The 23,586-nt window shown below is 40.9% G+C and overlaps 1 protein-coding gene across 1 annotated transcript in view; it reads left to right on the top strand.

Annotated features, from left to right (window-relative positions):
- Window positions 1-232: 232 nt before the first annotated feature.
- Window positions 233-23,586, top strand: part of LOC308519496 (uncharacterized protein) — a 43,987-nt gene continuing 20,633 nt past the window's right edge. Inside the window, exons 1-4 of the mRNA XM_081091493.1 lie at window positions 233-283; window positions 19,367-19,493; window positions 20,361-20,433; window positions 21,278-22,407. Of these exons, the coding sequence (XP_080947619.1) occupies window positions 281-283; window positions 19,367-19,493; window positions 20,361-20,433; window positions 21,278-22,407 (1,333 nt within the window). The 5' untranslated portion in view covers window positions 233-280. The remainder of the gene's footprint in view (window positions 284-19,366; window positions 19,494-20,360; window positions 20,434-21,277; window positions 22,408-23,586) is intronic.

The following is a 23,586-nucleotide window of genomic DNA, read 5'->3' as shown; positions in this document are numbered from 1 at the left end:
CTCAGCGCTGCCTCTCAGTGCAAATGTCCCTGGACAGGAGATCTGGCTGCTTTGGGCTCAGGCCTGTGCACCTCAGGCGCTAGGGGGCGTGTGGTGCGAAGCATCTGTCAGCAGAGCTGAGCGCCAGGTGGGCGGGGCTGCGGTACGGAGTGGGGGCGGGTCTAGGTGGGTGGGGCTACGCTCTGCTACCACCCGGAAGTTCAGTCAGATCGCATCTCTCATCTGCGATCTGTCAGGTGGTGGGAGCTGCAGGCGGACTCGGGAGGCCCAGGAACCAGAAATGGTGAGTGTGCGGCCGGCGCGGGGACGGGGAGGAGGCGCGGGTGGAGCCGCCGTGGCGGGACCGTCTCTCCACGGTCAGGTCCGGAGCCTGCGGACCGAGGCGCCGGGGGCTCCGCTGAAACTGCAGGCCCCTCGGGCTCGCAGGGTGGGGCCCAGCCGGCACCCGGGCGTCCAGTGTGTCCCCGCGGCAGGGCCTTGGGCTGCGGAGCGCGTCTGGGCAGCTCTGCACCCTCATCCCCGCGGCTCCGCAGTCGGTGCGGGGACCACGGGGAGGGTCATGGGGACAATGGTGACTCGGCCCCCGCGGTTCGTGCACGGGAGGAGCTGTGGTCTGTGGGGCCCCCGTCCCTCCTTTCTCCCCAGAAGGACCCCGTTTTCTCTGAGTTTTGATGTTTGTGGAGCAGGCTCTCAAGTCCACCCCCTGTCCCCCAGGCCTAGCTCTGCAACAAGTGCCTGCATTTCCAGGCTCTCCCCCGAATCCTAACCGCCATCTTCCCTTCTCTGAGTCACAGCATTTTTATCGGCTATTTGTTTTGCGGTGCTTTTCAAACGGTTAAAAACAAACTTCAACTGAACAAATTAAAAGGACTAATTGGCTTGATTCCCCTTTCAGGAATCAGGCAGCATCCCATATAGTAAATAGAATCTGAGCGACTGTTCAAAATGGAAGGCTTTTACTATTTTTTTTTTCTGTGAGCTTAAGTTTTATTTATTTATTTTTTTAATTAAATCTTTATTGTTCAGATTATTACATTTGTTCCTCTTTTTCCCCCCCATAACTCCCCTACTCCCAGTTCCCGCCCCACCATCCGCCCTCACTCCCCACCCACTGTCCTCATCCATAGATGCAGGATTTTTGTCCAGTCTCTTCCCACATCTCCCACACCCCATTTCCCCCCCAAGAATAGTCAGTCCATTCCCTTTCTATGTCCCTGATACTATTATGATCACCAGATTATTTATTCACTTGATTCTTAGATTCACTTGTTGATAGATGCATGTTTGTTGTTCATAATTTGTATCTTTACCTTTTTCTTCTTCTTCCTCTTCTTAAAGGATACCTTTCAGCATTTCATATAATACTGGTTTGGTGGTGATGAACTCCTTTAGCTTTTTCTTATTTGTGAAGCTCTTTATCTGACCTTCAATTCTGAATGATAACTTTGCTGGGTAAAGTAATCTTGGTTGTAGGTTCTTGGCATTCATCACTCTGAATATTTCTTGCCACTCCCTTCTGGCCTGCAAAGTTTCTGTTGAGAAATCAGATTACAGTCGTATGGGTACACCCTTGAAGGTAACTGACCGTTATTCTCTTGCTGCTTTTAAGATTCTCTCTTTGACTTTTGCTCTTGGCATTTTAATGATGATGTGTCTTGGTGTGGACCTCTTTGGATTCCTTTTGTTTGGGGTTCTCTGTGCATCCTGGACTTGTAATTCTATTTCTTTCACCAGGTAGGGGAAGTTTTCTGTCATTATTTCTTCAAATAGGTTTTCAATATCTTGCTCTCTCTCTTCTGACACCCCCATAATTCAGATGTTGCTACGCTTGAAGTTGTCCCAGAGGCTCCTTACACTATCTTCATATTTTTGGATTCTTTTTTCTTATTGTTTTACCGGTTGGGTGTTTTTTGCTTCTTCGTATTTCAAATCTTTGACTTGATTCTTGCAGTCCTCTAGTCTGCTGTTGGGAGTCTGTATAATATTCTTTATTTCAGTCAGTGTATGCTTAATTTCTAGTTGGTCCTTTATCACAACCTCGAGGGTCTCATTAGATTTCTTGTAGGTCTCATTAAGTTTATCGGCAGTTTCTAGAAAATTATTGAAAAACCTTAAAAGTGTGGCTTTGGACTCTATATCCAGTAGTTTGCTTTCCTCTATTTCTGTCATTTGTGTCCTTTTTCTTTGTCTCCGCATTTTTTATGCTTCCCTGTGTTGATAAAGTGGTTTTCTGTGCTAAGTGTCCTCTGGGGCCCAGTGGTTGAGCCTCCCCAATTACCTGAGGAGGACACTCTTGGTGCACCCCCTTGTGGTCTTTGTGCACAGTCTTGTTGTAGTTAAGCCTTGATTGTTGTAGCTATTACTGGGAGGAATTGACCTCCAGGCCAATTTGCTGTGAGAATCAGCTGTGTCTGCAGTGGGAGAACTTCTGTGCTGGAGACACCCCTCTGGGGCAAGACTTGCTTCAATGAGGCTTTGGTGTTCACTGAGTCTGCCCCCTGAGTGTGTCCTTTATGGTTCCATGGAGCTGCTGACTGGATTGTCCCACCCCAACCTCTGGGTACACTGGCTCCTGGATCTTTAGGGAGGTGCTAATCTAGCCTCTGCCTGAGGCTATCCAGCAAAAGCCTCCCTACAGGGCTTGGGCGGGGCGGGTCACACGGGATCAACAGGGTGGGTCTAGCAGTTATGGCTGCTCTCAGTGCTGCCCTCAAAGGCTCCGCTTCTCAATGTCCCAGTAATCGCTGCAAGCTGCTCTGAGAGAAAGCTGCCCTCGAGTTCCGATTGAAGCCAGACAGTCCTGCTTCTCCCGTTTGAGTCTGGGTCCCCAGAGACTCGTCCGGAACTGGAGCTCAGAGCCTGAGACTCCCTCCCGATTGAAAATGACAACCATGCCCTCAGCCGCCAGCCGGGTCCGTGTGGGTCTCTATACTTTAGTATTTTACTCTCACATGCGCCTCCTCTGAGTCTCGGTATGCTTTTCTCTTTCCTTCTAGTTGTAGAATTTCCACTCACTCAGCCTTCCTGTGGTTCTGGACTATGTCCGTTACATCTTTTAGTTGTATTTTTGAAGTGGTTGTTCGAGGCAGCAAACTCCGTTGTTTAACTATGCCGCCTTCTTGGTTTCTCCTATCTTCGTTTTGTTAAGTTGTATGAATTCCCTATAAATTTTGGAGATTAATCACTTATAGGAGATAACATTGGTAAATACTGTCTCCCATGCAGTGGGCTTTCTTGTGGTTTTGTCGATGGTTTCTTTACTGTGCAGAAACTTTTTATTTTGATGTAGTCCCATTTGTTTATTTTGTCCGTAGTTTCCATTGCCCTCGGAGCTGTATCAGTAAAGATATTGCTATGACAAATGTTTGCTATTTTGCTGCCTATGGCTTCTTCTAAGATTTTTATGGTTTCCCGTCTTACGTTTAAGTCCTTTATCCATTTTGAGTTTATTTCTGTGTATGGTGTAAGTTGGTGGTCTAGTTTCATTTCTTTTGCATGTGTCTGTTCAATTTTCCCAACACCATTTATTGAAGAGACTTGGTCCTTTATCACAACCTCGAGGGTCTCATTAGATTGTGATAATCTAATGTATGCTCTTGCCTCCTTTGTCAAATATTAATTGAGCATATTGGCCTGGGTCAATTCTGGGTTTTCTGTTCTGTTCTGTTGGTCTATTTGTCTTTTCTTGTGTCAGTACCAGGCATTTTTAAGAACAGTAGCTTTGTAATATAACTTGATATCTGGTATTGTGATCCCTCCATTTTTCTTCTTCTTTCTCAAGATTGCTACAGCTATTTGGGGTCTTTTTTTATTCCAGATGAAATTTTGGATAGTTCTACATTTTTGAAGTATACTATTGGTATTTTAACAAGGATTGCATTGAATCAATAGAATGCTTTTTGGTGGGATAGACATTTTAATGATGTTGATTCTACCTATCCATGAACGCTGAATATTCTTCCATTTGTTTATGTCTTCCTCTATCTCTTTTTTTAGCGTCCTGTAATTTTCTGAATACAGGTCCTTTACCTCCTTGGTTAAATTTATTGCTTGGTACCATAATTTTTATGTTGCAATGGTAGATGGGATTATTTTTTTAGTTTTCTTTCTGTGAGTTCATTACTGGTGTATAAAAGACCATAGATTTCTGGGTGTTAATTTTGTATCCTGCTACATTGCTGAATTCATTTATTAAGTCTACTAGTTTTATGATGGAGTCTTTCGGGTTTTCTGAGTACAATATCATGTCATCTGTGAATAATAACAATTTTACTTCTCCTTTTCCAAGTATGCCTTTTATTTCTTCTTCTTGTCTGATCGCTATGGCTAACACTTCCGGTACTATGTCAGACAAGAGTGGTGAAAAGAACTGTCTCGTTCCGGTTCTTAGGGGAAATGGTTTTAATTTTTGCCCATTGAGTATGATGTTGGCTGTAGGTTTGTCATATAAGGCTTTTATTATGTTGAGGTATGATCCCTCTATTCCCACTTTCCTGAGAGTTTTTATCAGGAAAGGTTGTTGGATTTTGTTAAATACCTTTTTCCGCATCAATTGATATGATTATGTGATTTTTGTCTTTCAATTTGTTAATGTGATTTATCACGTTTATTGGTTTGCGGATAATGTACCAGCCTTGCGTCCCTGTGATAAATCCCACTTAGTCATGGTGTATGATCTTTCTCATGTAATGCTGGATCCAATTTAGCATCAAGTTTTTGGAGAAAATTACTTTTGTATGTTTTATGTTTTCAAACCTATTGGGATGACATTGGCTAGGAAAATTATATGTTTCAAATGTACAATTCTATAATACATCATGTGTACATTGTATTGTGTGTTCCCCACCAAAGTCTCCTTCCATCACCATTTAATCCTCCCCTTTACCCTCTTCTACCTCCTCACACTCCCCTTTCCCTCTGGTACACCATGCTGTTGCCTAAGAGTTTGTTTGTTTTGCTTAATCCCTCTCCCTTTTTCATCCATTCTCCCAACCCCCTTCTCTTCTGACAGTTGTCTGTCTGTTCTCTGTATCTATGAGTCTCTGTAGACTTTGTTAATTCTCTTCTTTACATTCCAAATATAAATGAAATCATGTGATGTTTGTGTTTTTCTTACTGGTTTACTTCAGTTAGCATAATGCTCTCCGTGTCTGTCCATGCTGTCACAGAGGATAAGATTTCCTTCATTTTTATGGCTTGAGTTGTACTGTGGCTTTTTTATCCACTCACTTACTAATGGGCACTTGAGCTTCCTCCCAGATTAGTACAATGAACGCGGGGGTGCATATTTTCTTTTGCATTATTGTTTTGAGTTTTTTAAAAAATTATTCCCAAAAGTAAAATTGCTGGTTCATTGCCGGGTTTGACCAACAGACCCTGAACGATGGATTTATGGATTACTTTGAGACAACATTTACTGTGAAAGAGAGGTTAAGGGACTGCCCTACTAAAGGAACCAGGCAGCCTTGATTGCCTGTCTTCTTAGGCTTTTATTGTAACAGCAGTTTGAGATAAAGTTTATCTTTTAGATACAATTAGTAGGATAAGTAATTTTGGGAGGACACATGTGTTTGTAATGTCCTTTAATCAAGAACATCCGAAGGTCAAGTATAAGGATTCCAGTATACACCCAGGTGTCAGCACATGCACAGTCTTGTTTTTGAAAGGTCAAGGAATAATTAGGAGCATTACCTTCAGTACTCCCCTAAGTTGGAATTCCAATAAACTGGGCAGGTGGCCTTCTGCACAGCTTCATGTTTTTCGGCATGTCCTCCCTACAAACTTTCCAACCAAGTCTTGTGTGCTTCCCAACATCTTCCCCTTTTTTTGTTTTGCTGAATGTAGAAGACAGAGGGAGGTGGTGAACTTTCTGCTTCAGAATGTCAGAGCCCGTGAAGTGCTTTACTGCTCCAGCTCCAATTTTATAGATTATAAGAAAAACAAAAAGAGTAATGGTTAGTTATCTGGAATGGGTGGAGTTTGAGTGTGCTCCAATAATTGCTCAGCCTCTGCCATCAGATTCATCATGATTTCCCAGGTTATTCCGGGGGTCTCCTGGGTCCAGGGAAGGTGCATCGTTTGGAATCCACAGGTCCAAATTCTTCATTTCTGGAAGAGGATTAGTCCCGTGCCATGCCATGGCAGGTTTTAATCTGGCGAGCTGGAATCCATAGCGGCCTTGGGGGATTGAAACACATGCATATCCTCTCCCCCATGTTAATAATTCATTGGGTCCCATCCAGTTATTAGTGTCCACATCTTGCCACAAAACTTGTGGTTTCTGAGATGGTGTTATTGGGGTAAAATGCTGTTCTACAGAGGATTGAAAAGCATTATTCAGATTAAAAAAATTAAGGGTAAAGAATGCTTTAGATCAGGGGTCCTCAAACTACGGCCCCTGGGCCACATGCAAATACAAATATTGTATTTGTTCCCGTTTGTTGTTTTTTTTTTACTTCAAAATAAGATATGTGCAGTGTGCATAGGAATTTGTTCACAGTTTTTTTTTTTTTTTTTAAACTATAGTGCGGCCCTCCAGCGGTCTGAGGGACAGTGAACTGGCCCCCTGTTTAAAAAGTTTGAGGACCCCTGCTTTAGATAGAAGTGTAGCAGCGTCCTTGAGTCCCATATTCCCCCTTTTTTGTTTTACCAGCATACCTTTCAGGTTACCTTGGGCACGTTCAATGGTGGCCTGCCCTTGTGGATGTAAGGGATTCCCGTGGAATGCTGGATGGACAAAGTTCTGCAAAAGGTGGTGAAGCCAAGGCTGCTATAAGCAGGCCCATTATCAGTTTATCTTGATATAGCTACATTGGAAACAGGTCTTATTGAATTCATGCAAAGAACTGTATTGCTATTTATTAAGAATTGCCAAATACTGGAGGGACAGGTAAGAGAGAAATAATATAATTTACCAAATTGCTTTTAAAATGCTTTCTTATATCTGAAACACAAAAAAGTTTAAGAATCAGTAATACTTGCAAATGACATGGAATCTTGTCCTTTCTGCAAGACACAATATTCTTGAATAACAGAGCTATAAATGAAAGCATAATATAGTTATTATTTGACAAAGCTTCCCATGTTCTTTAAGGAGAAAATTTTCCTTCATGAGAGAGAAAACAAATACTCGAGGCATTCCAGAGCCAATTGGAGTGATCTAAAGCCAATTCTAGGTAAAGAAAAAGTTTCTTAAAATTCAAACTCTGCCCTAACTGGTTTGGCTCAGTGGATAGAGCATCAGCCTGCAGACTGAAAGGTCCCAGGTTCGATTCCAGTCAAGGGCATGTACCTTGGTTGCTGGCACATCCCCAGTAGGAGGGGTGCAGGAGGCAGCTGATCGATGTTTCTCTCTCATCGATGTTTGTAACTCTCTATCCCTCTCCTTTCCTCTCTGTAAAAACTCAATAAAATATATTTAAAAAAAAAAAATTCAAACTCTGGAAGGATTGTCAAATTTATTTTCCAAAAGTTCATATATTGAAGTGTATTAGGTACAAACATGGGCTAGCAAACTTCAGTTTCCATGATTAAAAGATGGCTTTTAAGAAAATTCCTGCTTAATACAACATATAACCATTTTAATAATTTATAGAACTTTTGCTTCCTGGGTAAAAAACAGGAAAGATCTTTTCCCCTTTAACAGACTAGAAAAGGACTACCCAAAATAGGATTTATTCTCTAACTTCATTTGTCCTTGGGTGTGGTCAGCAAATGACACTAATTGGATTTCTGCTATCTGTCTCCCTGAGTACATTGATATAAACTGTTTACCATCTGGATATACCCTCTGGTTAGGGAGTCAAAATGCAAATCATTTACTCTTAAGTGTCCTTGGTTTAGGGAAGATAGAATTTACGAGATGGCTCCAAATTGCTGTTTAGCCATCTCAGTTTCCTATTCCACCTGTCGTGCTTACTGGCTTGTGTCATTTATACAATTTCCTTTTCACATTTCTCTTCACAAAATTCCACAACTTCCATAAACTTTCTACAACTTTCACAAATCTTTCATCAGACACCTTACAAATTTCAGAAAGAACCAACTTTAGATTCCATTTTCTTTTTCCTTCAAAATGTAGCTCCATGCCTCATGCCTTCCATTACACAAAGCCATATTTACTTTCCAATTAGTTAGAATGCTTCACCCTTAAAAATCTTCTTTAGGTAGCATGTAAGTAATTAACATTCCTCAGATTGGCAGTACATTCACATTTTAAGAACTGTTTCAAAGAAAATACAAGACTTATTAACAAATTCAAATCCATCCTCTAGATTCTCCACATGAGGCAAATTCAGATTAATATTTCAGTATCCTGTTATTTCAAAATATCTAGATATTTAATAATTTTTTACAATTTAATTCAGCAAACTCCAAAGTTTTAAGTTTCCAAAGACTTTGGAAAACTGTGTTTAGGCAAATATAATTACCACTGAAAAAGCTTTATCATATACCTTTCATTTTAATTATATTTATTTTGCCTTATCAACTTTTGAGATTTTAAAGCCAATTATTATTACTGAAGGCATTTCTTGGTAAATTTTGTAACAGCGATAACTAATTGGCCTTTAGTGGCTTTAATGATATTATTATTTTTTTTACAAAAATGGGAGTGGCCTCCCCCTCAACCCCTACCCGCACTGGGCCATTTCTGCAGCCTGTTGGAATCCTCCTAGGAAAAAGACTTGGGGAGGTTAAAAAAAAAAAAAAAAAGACTTGGGGAGGTTTGAATGATTATTTTTCATATTTTTTTTCTTCTGAATAGTTTAACAACCTGAAATCTTACATATAAGAAGAGAGCTTAGAAACAGAAAAAATCCTACAGTAAATAAATGGGTACTCATAAAAGGGTGGACTGGGACATTAGCCTTAGAATCTTCTCTCACACTGACCCAGCACAGCAAATGGGTTCTGAGTAGCATAAACCCAAACAGCAGAGACAGAGGATTTATTACTGAACTCTCTGTTCCGTTCCACTGACTTCTATGCTGTTTTTATGCCAGGACCATACTGTTTTGATTACTATGGCTTTGTAGTACAGTTGGATATTAGGTAGTGTTATTCATCCACATTTGTTCTTCTTTCTCAAGATTGCTGTTGCTATTCAGGGTGTTTTGTGGTCTCATATAAAATTTTTGTATATTTTTTCTAGTTATGTGAAATACACCATTGGTATCTTCAAAGGAATTGCATTGAATCTATAGATTGCTTTGGATAATAAGAACATTTTTTTAATCTTTAATTTCTTTATTGGTTAAGGTATTACAAATGTGTCCTCATCCCCCCATTAACTCCCAACTCCCCCACCCCCACTTATGCTCTCATCCCCCTGTTGTCCGTGTCCATTGGTTTGGCTTATATGCATGCATACAAGTCCTTTAGTTGATCTCTTCCCCTTACCCCCACCCTCCTTCTTTTTTACAGCAGTGTAGTATTCCATTGTGTAGATGTACCACAGTTTTTTAATCCACTCATCTGCTGATGGGCACTTAGGCTGTTTCCAAATCTTAGCTATGGTGAATTGAGCTGCTATGAACATAGGGATGCATATATCCTTTCTGATTGGTGTTTCTGGCTTCTTGGGATATATTCCTAGAAGTGAGATCACTGGGTCGAATGGGAGTTCCATTTTTAGTTTTTTGAGGAAACTCTATACTGTTTTCCACAGTGGCTGCACCAGTCTGCATTCCCACCAGCAGTGCAGAAGGGTTCCTTTTTCTCCACATCTTCTCCAACACTTGTTGTTTGTTGATTTGTTGATGATAGCCATTCTGGAGGATGTGAGATAATACCGCATTGTTGTTTTGATTTGCATCTCTCGTATAATTAGTGACTTTGAGCATGTTTTCATATCTTTCATCTGTCTGTATGTCCTCTTTCGAAAAGTGTCTATCTAGGTCCATTGCCCATTTTTTGATTGGATTGGTTATCCTCCTATTGTTAAGTTGCATGAGTTCCCTGTAAATGTTGGAGATTAAGCCCTTATTGGTGATATCGTTGGCAAATGTGTTCTCCCATGCAGTAGGCCTTCTTGTTGTTTTGTTGGTAGTTTCCTTTGCTGTGCAAAAGCTTTTTATTTTGATGTAGTCCCATTTGTTTATTTTCTCTTTAGTTTCCATTGCGTTAGGAGCAGTATCAATGAAGAAATTGCTTCAGCGTATATCTGAGATTTTGCTGCCTGTGGATTTCTGTAGTATTTTTATGGTTTCCAGTCTTACCTTTAAGTCTTTTATCCATTTTGAGTTTATTTTTGTGTATGGTGTGAGTTGGTGGTCTAGTTTCATCTTTTTGCATATATCTGTCCAATTTTCCCAACACCATCTATTAAAGAGACTGTCTTGTCTCCATTGTATGCTCTTGCCTCCTTTGTCGAATATTAATTGGGCATAGTGGTTGGGGGCGATTTCTGGGTTCTCTATTCTATTCCGTTGATCTATATGTCTGTTCTTGTGCCAGTACCAAGCTGTTTTAAGAACAGTGGCTTTGTAATACAGCTTGATATCTGGTATTGAGATCCCACCTACTTCATTCTTTGTTCTCAGGATTGCTGCAGCTATTTGAGGTCTTTTTTTATTCCAGATGAATTTTTGGAACGTTCATTCTAGATCTGTGAAATATGCTGTTGGTAATTTAATGGGGATTGCATTGAATCTATAGATTGCTTTGGGTAGTATGGACATTTTGATGATGTTGATTCTACCAATCCATGAACACGGTATGTTCTTCCATCTATTTATGTCTTCCTCTATCTCTTTTTTCAGTGTCCTGTAGTTTTTCGCATATAAGTCTTTTACCTCCTTAGTTAAGTTTATTCCTGGGTATCTTAATTTTTTTGATGCAGTGGTAAATGGGATTGCTTTTTTAGTCTCCCTTTCTGTAAGTTCACTATTGGTGTAAAGAAATGCCTTAGATTTCTTGGAATTAATTTTGTATCCTGCTACATTGCTGAATTCATTTATTTTATTTTTTTATATATATTGTATTGATTTTTTTACAGAGAGGAAGGGAGAGAGATAGAGAGTTAGAAACATCGATGAGAGAGAAACATCGATCAGCTGCCTCCTGCACATCTCCCACTGGGGATGTGCCCGCAACCCAGGCACATGCCCTTGACCGGAATGGAACCTGGGACCCCTCAGTCCGCAAGCCGACGCTCTATCCACAGAGCGAAACCGGTTTCGGCGCTGAATTCATTCATTAAGTCTAATAATTTTTTGATGGAGTCTTTAGGGTTCCCTATGTACAGTATCATGTCATCTGCAAATAAGGACAGTTTTACTTCTTCTTTTCCAATTTGGATGCCTTTTTATTTCTTCTTCTTGTCTGATCTCAACGGTTAGTGCTTCCAGTACTATGTTGAACAGGAGTAGTGAGAGGGGTCATCCCTGTCTTGTTCCTGTTCTTAGGGGAAATGGTTTTAGTTTTTGCCCATTGATTATGATGTTGGCTGTGGGTTTGTCATCTATGGCTTTTATTTTTTTGAGGTATGATCCTTCTATTCCCACCTTGCTGAGAGTTTTTGTCAGAAATGGGTGTTGGATTTTGTCAAATGCTTTTTCTGCATCAATTGATATGACTATGTGGGTTTTATCTCTCAATTTGTTTATGTGTTGTATTACGTTTATTGATTTGTGGATATTGTACCATCCTTGCATCCTAGGATAAAACCTACTTGGTCATGGTGTATGATCTTTCTGATGTACTGCTGGATCCGATTTGCTAGGATTTTGTTGAGGATTTTGGCATCTATGTTCATGAGGGATATTGGTCTGTAATTCTCTTTCATTGTTGTCTTTATTTGGTTTTGGTATTAGGGTGATGCTGGCTTCATAGAATGAGCTTTGGAAGTGTTCCTTCCTTTTGAATTTTTTGGAATAGTCTGAGGAGGATAGGTTTTAGTTCTTCCTTGAATCTTTGGTAAAACTCCCTGTGAAGTCGTCTGGCCCCGGGCTTTTATTTGCTGGAAGCTTTTTGATTACTGCTTCAGTTTCTTCCATAGTTATTGGCCTATTGAGATTTTAGATTCTTCCTGATTGAGTTTTGGAAGGTTGTATTTTTCTAGGAATATATCTATTTCCTCCAGGTTGTCTAGTTTGTTGGAGTAGAGTTGTTCATAGTATTTTCTAACAATCCTTTGTATTTCTGTGGGGTCTGTTGTTATTTCTCCTCTTTCATTTCTGATTTTGTTTATTTGGGTCCTCTCTCTTTATTTCTTGGTGAGCCTGGCTAGAGGTTCATCAATGTTGTTTATCCTTTCAAAGAACCAGCTCTTGGTTTTGTTGATCTTTTGTATTGTTTTTTTGGTCTCTATGTCGTTTATCTCCGCTCTGATCTTTATTATTTCCTTCCTTCTGCTCACTCTGGGCTTTTCTTGTTGCTCTCTTTCTAACTCTTTGAGTTGTAGGGTTAGGTAATTTATTATCATTGTTTCTTGTTTTTTGCAGTAGGCTTGTAGAGCTATGAACTTCCCTCACAGGATTGCTTTCATTGTGTCCCATAGGTTTTGGATTGTTGTGTTTTCATTGTCATTTGTTGCCATGATGTTTTTTATTTCTTCTTTGATCTCTCTGGTAACCCAGTCATTGTTTAATAGCATGCCATTTAGTCTCCATGTGTTTGATTTTTTTGTATTGTTTTTATTGTAGTTGATTTCCAGTTTTATGCCATTGTGATCTGAGAAGATGCTTGATATGATTTCTATCTTCTTAAAATTGAAGAGACTTTGTCTGTGACCCAATATATGGTCTATCTTTGAAACTGACCCATGTGCACTTGAGAAGAATGTATATTCTGTGGCTTTGGGGTGAAATGTTGTGAAGATGTCAATTAATTCCATCTGATCTAGTGAGTCATTTAGGATTGATGTTTCTTTGCTGATTTTTTGTTTAGAAGATTTGTGTCCAGTGGTGATAGTGGGGTGTTAAAGTCCCCTACTATGATTGTATTGCTGTCAATCTCTCCGTTGATCTCCTCCAGAAGTTTTCTTATGTATTTGGGTGCTCCTATATTGGGTGCATATGTTTACCAGAGTTATTTCTTCTTGTTGGATTGCTTCCTTTAGTATTATGAAGTGGCCTTCCTTATCTCTTTTTATGTCCTTCACTTTGAGATCTAATTTGTCAGATATAAGTATTGCTACCCCAGCTTTTTTTTCATTTCCATTTCCATTCGCCTGAAAAACCTTTTTCCATCCCCTCACCATCAGTCTGTGTGCATCTTTTTTTCTGAGGTGAGTTTCCTGTAGAAAGCAGATATATGGGTCATGTTTTCTTATCCACTCAGTTACCTAATGTCTTTTGATTGGGGCATTTAATCCATTTACATTTAAAGTTATTATTGATAGATACTTGTTTGTCACCATTTTTATTCTTTACCGGTGTTCCTTCTTTGTTTCTTTTCTTTTCTTTTTTCTTTTTTTTTTTTTACAGGAGGTCCTTTAGCATTTCTTGCATTGCTGGTTTGGTGGTAATAAACTCCTGTAGTCCTTTTTTGTCTGTGAAGCTCTTGATTTGATCCTCAATTTTGATTGATAGCCTTGCTGGGTACAGTATTCTTGGATTCAAACCCTTCCTTTGTATGACTTTGTATATTTCATTCCATTCCCTTCTTGCCTGATGTGTTTCTGTTGAGAAATCCGTCACTAGTCTGATGGGGGATCCTTTATAAGTAACTTTCTGTCTCTCTCTGGCCGCTTTTAAGATTCTTGCTTTGTCGTTGGTGTTTGCCAATTTAATTACAATGTGCCTTGGTGTCGGTCGTTTGGGGTTCATTTTGTTTGGGACTCTGTGAGCTTCTTGGATTTGTGTGAGTTTTTTCTTCCCTATATCAGGGAAGTTTTCTGTCATTAATTTTTCAAACAGGTTTTCTATTCCTTGTTCAGTTACCTCTCCTTCTGGCACCCCTATTATGCGGATGTTGTCTCGTTTCGTGTTTTCCCAAAGTTCTCTTAAGCTCTCCTCCTGCTTTTTAATTTTTTTTTTCTAGAAGCTGCTCTGCTTGGGTATTTTTTTCTATCTTGTCCTCTAGCTCACTGATGCGGTTCTCTGCTTCTTCTAGTCTACTATTGTTGCTTTCTATTGAGTTTTTTATAGCATTTATGTCATTTTTCATTTCCTCTTGGTTCTTACACATATTGTTGAATTTGTCTTCTATTCTTTTCATCCACCTTATGAATTCTGTCTCTGACAGGTTGCTTGCCCCCATTGCCTCCATTTCATTTACTTCCTTTTCTGGTGATGGCTGTTTTTCTTTTCATATGCGGGCTGTTTCTTTGTCTCCCCATGATCTCTCTTCTCCAGGTGTTTGGTTATGTAGTTCTCTCTCTACTGCATTGATTTAAAGGCAAAAAATACAACACAGCAAGGCACAACGCAGAAGACACTGAACACAAATGTATTCACGATACTAGTAACCCCAAATAAAGGTGACCACCCGATCAAAGAGAATTAGGGGATAAAGAAGAAAGAAGAGAAAAAGAAAGAAGAGAAAAAGAAAAAAAAAGTGAAAGGGCAAGGGCTAAGCCCTCCATCTTGCCCCAGGGCGAGGGCTATGCCCTCTATCTTGCCCCGGATCCTCCATTTTTGGGCAACAGCCATTAGCCATGTGCTCAGCAAGGAGCTTCTTCCCAGAAGCACAAGCCTCTGCTAGCCACACCTAGGATTTCTTTAAACTAACCAATGATAATCAAGGGAAGTGTGCGCCGTAGATACGACCACATCCTGTGTAACAAGACACCGACTTGCGCTTGGCCAATCGGCAGGGCCCACAGTCCTCTCTCCTCCCCTTACTCCAACCCCCCTATAAAACCCCTCTCCACATAGAGCTCCCTCTCTCTCTGCCTCCTGCCGCTGCATCAGTGAGTGTGGTGGACGGGGAGCTTGAGCTAGCTCGAATAAAGACTCTTTTCTTTTGCATCGGACTCGCTGGCTCCCTGGTGGTCTTTTGGGGATCCTGAAATCGGGGCATAACAAAAGGAGTACAGAAATGAAATTGGGAAAAGGAAAAAAATAAGAGAAAAGAAAGAGAATGAAGTAGAAGAGGGGAAGAAACTATTTATATGGGGTAAAACTCCAATAGAACATCCACTAATCCCAACAAATTCCAGCAACAGATCCCTGGAGACGAATGCAAACTACAAACAACAACTAATATCAAGCGAGGTGAGGGAAAACAGAAGCAAAAAAATAATCGGAAAAAAAACCAACAGAAAAAGCAAAAGCAAAACAATCTCACAAACAAGCATAAAAAACCCCCCAATATACTCAACAATCAAGCAAACAACAACAAAACAACAGAGAGAAAAAAAACTTTGGATAGTGAAGAAAGAGAAGAGAGAGGTGTATATGGATTTAGAGCAGGGGATTGGAAATTAGATATATAAGTAGGGTGAAATTTTAATGGGGTAAAAATAAGGAATAGGGAAAATCTAAAGCAGGGATAGGGTAAGAGAAACAGGACAACAAAAGGGGGAAAGTGAGGAAGAGAGTTTTTGCATAAAGGTAAAGTTGAGGTAGAGTAAAAGGATGCTAAAGGAAAGATGAAAATAGAATGTAGAACACTAATCCCAAAATATTCACCTTAACAAGACATGACCCAAAGGGAACAAAGCATGAATGTACTCATGGCACTGATAACCCCAATATAAGCAACCACCTGAGAAAAGATAATTAGGGGAGAGAAAAGAGAGCACAAATGATATCTAAGAGAGAAAAAAAAGATAGGAGAGAAAAGAAAAAGGAGAATATATATTTATGGAGAAAACACCACAGAACCAATAGATAAACCAAACAAATACAAACACCAAACACTCAGTATAGAGGTTGGGGGCAGAATATATAGAGGCAGAGCTGATATACAGGAAATAAGGTTAAGAGTTGGATAAATATGGGGAGGACCTCAATTCAGTATAGAGGAAGTAGGAAAGGGATGAGTGGATAAGAAGAGAAAGAAGGGGAACAAAATAATATATTTACAAAAAAATTGATTTAAAAATGGTATAAAAATAGAAAATAGCAAGTAAAAATAAAATAAAATTAAATGATGAAAAAATAATGTGAAAAGAAGTAGAAAATAAAGTAACAAACAAAAAAGGCAAAAAAAGAGCAACAAACAAAAAAGGAAAACAAAGAAAAAAGCAAAATAAAAGCTAACAAAATAATAATATAAAAATGGAAAATTGAAATGTCAATCCTTTGGCTGGCTTAAGATCCCAGTTTTCTGGAATGTCTGTGATTTCTTTTTTTTTTTTTCTTTTCCTGGGACTGAAGGCCAGACCTTGTTAACTCCCAGGGACTAATCAGATTATTTTATTCCTTTGTACCATTCAGGGTGGAATCTGGGTGTGGCTGTATTCCTTACCTGGGGGCTGGAGGGAAGGGTTATAACTTTAGGAAAAAATGGCTGCCCAGGTCCTGGGCTCAGGCGTGACTTAGCACTCAATTTGCTGCCACCTCTCCTAGTCCCCTTCTTTCTCCAGCCTCTCCCCAGAGTCCACTTGTCTGCACCTTCTCCCGATCCTCAGCATGGGTGAGTGTTGGTATCCGAAATGTCCTATGAACAGGGTTCAGTGAAAACAAACAAATGCCAGCCACAGAAACGGGTAAGACTGAGTCTCTGGGAGCTCTTCTTTTACCGGCACTGCATGGTCTGGTCAGTGCTTCAGGCTGCCCCTTCTGGGCTCAGTCTTTCGTAATTATGGCACCCAGATCTCAAATCCCCTGGCACCAACAGTCCTGCAGATCTCCTTTCCCCCCATCAGGCTGAGCCTGTCCCAAGGGATGCAGCTGGGTGCCGCAAGGTTTCCCTCTGACCCTCTGGGCTCAGAGATCTGGCAAACTTTCCTGCCCAGAACCCTGGTTTTTACCTTTCCAGGGGAACTCTGCCCTTCCCGGCTGCAAACTGTCTCACCAGCTGAGTCTGCTTCGCCAATTCGGGGTAGATATTATTCGTTTCAGCTCATTCTGTTTGCTCCGGGACAAGTGTTGGGACACTTCGGCCTATTCCACCGCCATCTTGTCTCTTCTCTCGATAATATGAACATTTTAATGATCTTAATTTTTCCTCTCCATAAACACCATATATGCTTCCATTTATAGTTTACACTAGAGGGCTGGTGCACAAAATTCATGCAAGGGGGGGCGGGGAGGGTATGTCCCTCAGCCCAGCCTGCACCCTCTCCAATCTGGGACCCCTCGAGGGATGTCCGACTGCCCGTTTAGTCGGACAGTCAGACATCCTTCTCACAATTCAGGACTGCTGGCTCCCAACCGCTCGCCTGTCTGCCTGCCTGATTGCCCCTAACTGCTTCTGCCTGCCAGTCTGATCAGCCCCTAACCACTCCCCTGCCAGCCTGATCGACACCTAACTGCTCCCCTGCTGGCCCAATTGCCCCCAACTGCCCTCCCCTGCAGGCCTGGTCTCTACCAACTGCCCTCCATTGCCGGACCAGTCACCCCTAACTGCCCTCCCCTGCAGTCCTGATCGTCCCCAACTGCCCTCCCTTGCAGGCCTGGTCCCTCCCAACTACCCTCCCCTGCTGGTCTGGTTTCCCCCAACTGCTCTCCCCTGCAGGCCTGGTCCTCTCTTGCTGCCCTCCCATGCAGGCCTGGTTGCCCCCAGTTGCCCTCCCCTGTAGGCCTGATCTTCCCCAACTGCCATCCCATGCCGGCCATCTTTGACCACTTGGGGGCGGCCATCTTGTGTGTTGGAGTGACGATCAATTTGCATATTACTATTTTATTAGCAAGGATTCCAATTATAGTTTACATTTAATTCTATTTTGTATTAGTTTCAGGTGTAGAACATAGTGTTTAGACAAATTTTACAGTTTTCTGCCTGATATTTTCAGTACCCCTAACCACCCCTATGTATTTTGGAATCATGTGCCACTTCAGTATGAAAATATTGCAGATTTCAATAAAGGGCCTTGTACATGCCAAGTCTTAAAATTGTTCCTCAGTGTCCAGGCTCTGGTTACAATGTTAGAGTTCTACTGGAAAGACTTCTTTTGAGTGTGATCTTATGATTTCAATATACGTGTCCATGTGTCCTAAAAATCAGTATGAAGTAACCCTCAGGCTCATGAGTAGAGGACTTCTGTAGAGGGCTAAGTTGTCCTGCCTTGCTCATGCCTGAGCTCTAACTTCCTAACTCCATGAAATGAGAAAGGCAAAAGGTCAAACTGAGTTACTAACAAATATTATAAAAACAAATGATCATTCATACTCTTTCACAAGAATATTTTCATTCATTCAGATGTATCTGACTCCTTCTAATAATCTGGGGTACTTCCGGACAATATGGCCAATTACATTGTGTTCCAAGTTGTATTTTCACGCACCTCCTGGTCTCCCCTGTTTGGTGATAAGTATAGAAGAGAAAGCTATACGGCCCTTATTGTATTCACAGTCACTAAAACTTTATGCAGATATAACAGTATGTTTCATGGACAGCTGCATCAAATGGTTATAATTGAGATGAGTTTTCTCACAAGGAATTGATGGGAATAAAATAGAAGTATTTTAATTTATTAATATAGAAGTTGTTCAAGGTGCTCTTTACCCTGACATTAGAGAGCAGTGAAGACTTGAAGTGATGGCCCTGACTGGTTTGGCTCAGTGGATAGAGTGTTGGCCTGCAGACTGAAAGGTCCCAGGTTCGATTCCAGTCAAGGGAGTGTACCTTGGTTGCGGGCACATCCCCAGTTGGGGATGTGCAAGAGGCAGCTGATCGATGTTTTTCTCTCATCGATGTTTCTAGCTCTCTATCCCTCTCCCTTCCTCTCTGTAAAAAATCAATAAAATATATATATTTTTAAAAAGAATACAGTTGGCATAAAGCACAAGTGGGCAACACAGCTAGCCTGAGCGCCCCACCTGGTTGGTGGGGGTTCAAGGGTTTAAAAAAAAAACAAAACGACTTGAAGTGATGAAAGTAAAATCATATCAATAAATTCCATGTGTGCCCTAGTTGGTTTGGCTCAGTGGATAGAGTGTCGTCCTGTGAACTGAAGGGTCCCAGGCTCGATTCCGGTCAAGGGCACATGCCCATGTTATGGGCTCGATCCCCAGTGGGGGGGGGGGGGTGTGTGCAGGAGGCAGCGGATCAATGATTCTCATCATTGATGTTTGTTTCTGTCTCTTTCTTCTCCCTTTATTTCTGAAATAAGTAAAAATATATTTTAAAAATAAATAAATAAATTACATGTGTTCTTCTGGAAGTGAGTGTGGCAAATTCATAAAAGTCTTAAAATCATGCTATAGACTGAATGTTGGGGACCATGTGTCCTATGTGAAATTTTGTGAATTAATGTGTAGATCCTCAGTGCTGTCTCACCCATTCTCCTCTATGCATATGTGGGATGCTTTAGGACTCAGTGGCCTTTGAGGATGTTAATGTGGAGTTCACCATGGAGGAGTGGGCTTTCCTGGATCCGACCCAGAAGGAACTCTACGCAGATGTGATGCTGGAAACCTTCTGGAACCTGGCATCAATAGGTAGTTATGACAAATTCTTTTTTTTTTTAATATATTTTTATTGATTTTAGGGAGGAGAGGGAGAGAATGAGAGAAAAATCAATGATGTGAGAGAGATTGGCTACCTCCTGTGCACCTCATGTTGCAAAAGACCAGAGAAAAACTAAGCAACGCTTTAGAGAAAAAGAATTATACTGTTTATTTACGCTGGTGGACTCGGAATAACTTTCCAAATCTGAGTAAAGTAACACGCAGGGGGCTTCTCTTTTATATCTTTCTGGAGTCTTTGTCCCAAAAATATGGATTATGCTTCTGGTCCTTTTCATGGGCTTTGCAAGAAGGCCCCCAGGTGTTGGGGGTCTCCAGGCCATATCTGATGGTTTGGCCTGGCGCCAGCATTAATAACCCTCCCTTCTGGGGCAGTGCACTGTCCACAGTTTTATGGCCTCTTAACAGGTTCTGCAAGACCAGTTTCTGTGAAAGAGGTAGTGAATTATAGGTTATCAAGAATGTACACTGGGCTGGCTGGAATGGATTCAGATTGCTAGTCGCCACCCTCCAAATATCAGGGTTACATTGGAATTAGCCTTTTAGCCTCCTCACTCACACTAGGGATCTGGCCTGCAAACCAGTCCTACTGGGAATTGACCTGTGACCGCCTGGTTCATTGGTTGACTGTCAACCACAGAGCTACTCTGGCCGGCAAAACCTTGTTACTTATTTAGTCAATTGGAAAACTAGTGTTGCTTTCTCATCAATGCTGTTTCAAGAACTGAAATATGGAAAGGGAGTACATAGCTAATTAAACTAGGAATGATCATAGCTCATTGTGTCCCTAAAATTTAACCATTTTTTATATTCTTTAATAGTTTATAATGTTTTTTCTAGCATGTATTTTAGAAGAAAAATGTGAAGACCATGATAGTGAAGATCAGTATGAAAATCATGGGATGAATCTTAGGTGAGATGCATTGACATGAGAAAGCATTAAGAGCATCTTTGTTGTTGTTGTTTTTTTAATGGTTTTATATACTTATTTTATTTATTTATTTAATATTTTAAAATTTATTTCAGGTAGGTAGGGAGAGGGTGAAAGAGAGACAAACATCAATGATGAGACAGAATTATTGGCACCTACCTCCTGCATGCACCTCACTTGGAATCAAGCCCAGAACCTGGGCATGTGCCCTGACCAGGAATCAAACTGTGACCTCCTGGTTCAGAGGTTGGCGCTCAACCACTGAGCCACACTGGTGGTGCAAAAATATGTTGTTATTAATTTTAGATTGTGGAGGTGAGAGAGAGAGAGATAGAAACATTGATTAGCTGCCTCCTGCATGCCCTATACTGGGGTTAATAAGTCTACAGTCTGGCCATGTTCCCTTTTGGGGAATTGAACCACCAATCCCGGTGTGTGGGTCCATGCTGAACCAGTGAGCCACATGGGCCCAGTCCACAAAACAATCTTATAAACAGGTAACCCAATTGTATAAGCCCCATTTTAAATGTATTGATTCTTCTAATAATCTCTAAATGTTTTTTTTTCTGAAATATGACCTAATGTTTAGTATATAAAAATAATTACACTTGGAAACTATATACAGAAGTACCATTAATGAATATAAGTGTTTTTATAATACCTATGATCCAGCCTATTTCAGAGGTTTTAGGATATCCACTTTCAAAAATTGGAATTTACAGAAACATCACACTTTCCTTGAAAACAGTAAAAATGTCATTGTCATATTATTAATAAATATTAAGTCATTAACTGAGTATTAATAATATGCTTCTTATTTTTACAGCAGTCATACAATAGACAGACTCTGTACAAGGAACGATGGTAGAGAATCCAGAGAAAACTTCAACCAGATTCCAAATCATAATGAAAAGAAGGAAACTCCTACTGAAGTAAAACAACCGAAAGCCACGTTGTGTAGGCAAATCTTCATGCATTATTTATCCTTGAATAACCACCTGAGCTCTCACATTGGACCCAAACTATACCTGTGTCAGGAATACGAAGAAAACCCTTATAAATGTAAGGATCCTGAGGAAGCTTTCAAGCATCACCAACATATTCGAAGACATGAAGGCAGTCCCAGTGGGAAAGCTTTCCACTATTCAGCTTCCCATAGAAATCATGAAAGAATGCATATCGGTGGGAAACTGTATGGGTGTGGGAAAGGCACTAGTCATCTCATTTACTCTAAAATTTACAAAGATACTCATAGTGGAGAGGAACCATATCAAAGTAAGCAATGTAGCAAAGCTTTCAGGTCTCCCAAGTACTCTGGAGAAAATGAAAGAAGACACAGTGGAGAAAAGCCCTGTCAGTGTAAGAAATCTGATAAAGCTTTCAGTTCCACTTCTCTTAGAAATCATGAAAGAACATATACTGGCGAGAAAACTTATGAATGTAAGCAATGTGGGAAAGATTTCTCTTGTCGAGCTTCCCTCCAACGTCATGAAAGAATTCATACTGGGGAAAAGCCCTATAAATGTCAGCATTGTGGCAGAGCTTTCTGTGATCTAGATGCCCTCCAACGTCATGAAAGCATTCATACTGGGGGAAAACCCTATAAATGTGAGCATTGTGATAAAGATTTATCTAATCAAACTTCCCTCCGACGTCATGAAAGCATTCATACTGGGGAAAAACCCTATAAATGTGAGCATTGTGGCAAAGCTTTCTGTGATCGAGGTGCCCTCTATCGTCATGAAAGAACTCATACTGGGATAAAACCCTATGAATGTAAGCATTGTGGCAAAGGTTTCGATTATCCATCTTCTCTCCAAGATCATGAAATAATTCATACTGGGGTAAAACCCTATGAATGTAAGCACTGTGGAAAAGCCTTCAGTTATCTACAGTCCTGTCGAAGGCATGAAAGAACACACACTGGAAAAAAGCCCCATGTATGCCAGCAATGTGGTAAGGCTTTCAGTCTTTCCATGTATCTTAGAATTCATGAAAGAATTCATACTGGAGAAAAACCCTATGAATGTAACCATTGTGGTAAAGCTTTCTCTGATCCAAGTTCCCTCCGACGTCATAAAAGAACTCATAATAAGGAAAAATCCTATTAATGTAAGCAATGGGGGAAATCCTTTATTCATCCCAGTTCCCTTTGAATTCACAAAAACATTCATAATGTAGATAAATCATAAGGAAAGAACTCACAGTGAAAATAAGCCCTATCTTAAAGGTTGTAGAAAAGCCTTTGAGTATGCTAGTTATTTTTTTTTTATCCTCAACCTGAGGATGTTTTTCCATTGAGAGAGTGGAAGTCAGAGAGAAAGACAGAGAACAATATTGATATGAGAGAAACACATCAATTCGTTGCCTCCTGCACATGCCCAGACATTAAAGCACACATAGTGGAGAAAAGCTCTATTAATGTAAGGAATGTGGTAAAGCTTTCAGTTTTACCAAGTCTCTTAGAAAGCGTGGAAGAAAGAACACATACTTGGGGGAAACCTTATGAATCTAAGCAATGTGAGAAAGCCTTCAGTGGTCTCACACATCTTGGAAGATATAAAAGAAGTAATGGAAAAAAGCCTCCTGAGAGGGGCCGGTCCTGGGTGTAGGGTTGTAGAGGAGGCACTAGGGTGGGGTGGGGTCCCTGACACACTGGCTTCGGCCTTATTTTCCTGGGTCCCCACTGGGGTGGGCTGCTGAGTGGTGGCTGTGCAGGTGCCGGATCCCAGGGAGGTGCCCAGCCCACATGCAATGTACATCTGCTCCAGGAACTGAGTGCTTCACCTGACGTGCACCTGACCTCACAGTCCTGGCTCTGTGTCATCTTGGACGCCCGGCCACTGGGCTCTGCTCTATCCTACTGGGGCAAAACTACTCTCTTTGCAGGTCTTCTGCCTTGGCTCTGAAGGTCTGTGGGACTTGGAGCGGCTGCAACAAGCAGGCCAGCCGCCCGAATCCCATGGGCAGACCTGTGGCTCTCATCCCCAGGAAACTGACTTTGGAGAAGAACAATGGGATGTTTTGAATTTAGGCACACATGTTAGGAATGCAAGGATTTTTGAGTCTCCTTTCTTAGATGGATTCAAAGTAGATAACTGGAGTACAGTGCCTTACTTTACAGTGTACGGAGTG

Source organism: Myotis nattereri (genome assembly GCF_964212035.1).
Source record: "Myotis nattereri genome assembly, chromosome: 5".
In the NCBI taxonomy this organism is placed as follows: Eukaryota; Metazoa; Chordata; class Mammalia; order Chiroptera; family Vespertilionidae; genus Myotis; species Myotis nattereri.
Note: the sequence above shows the minus strand (reverse complement) of the source record. Positions and strands in the feature narration are given on the sequence as shown.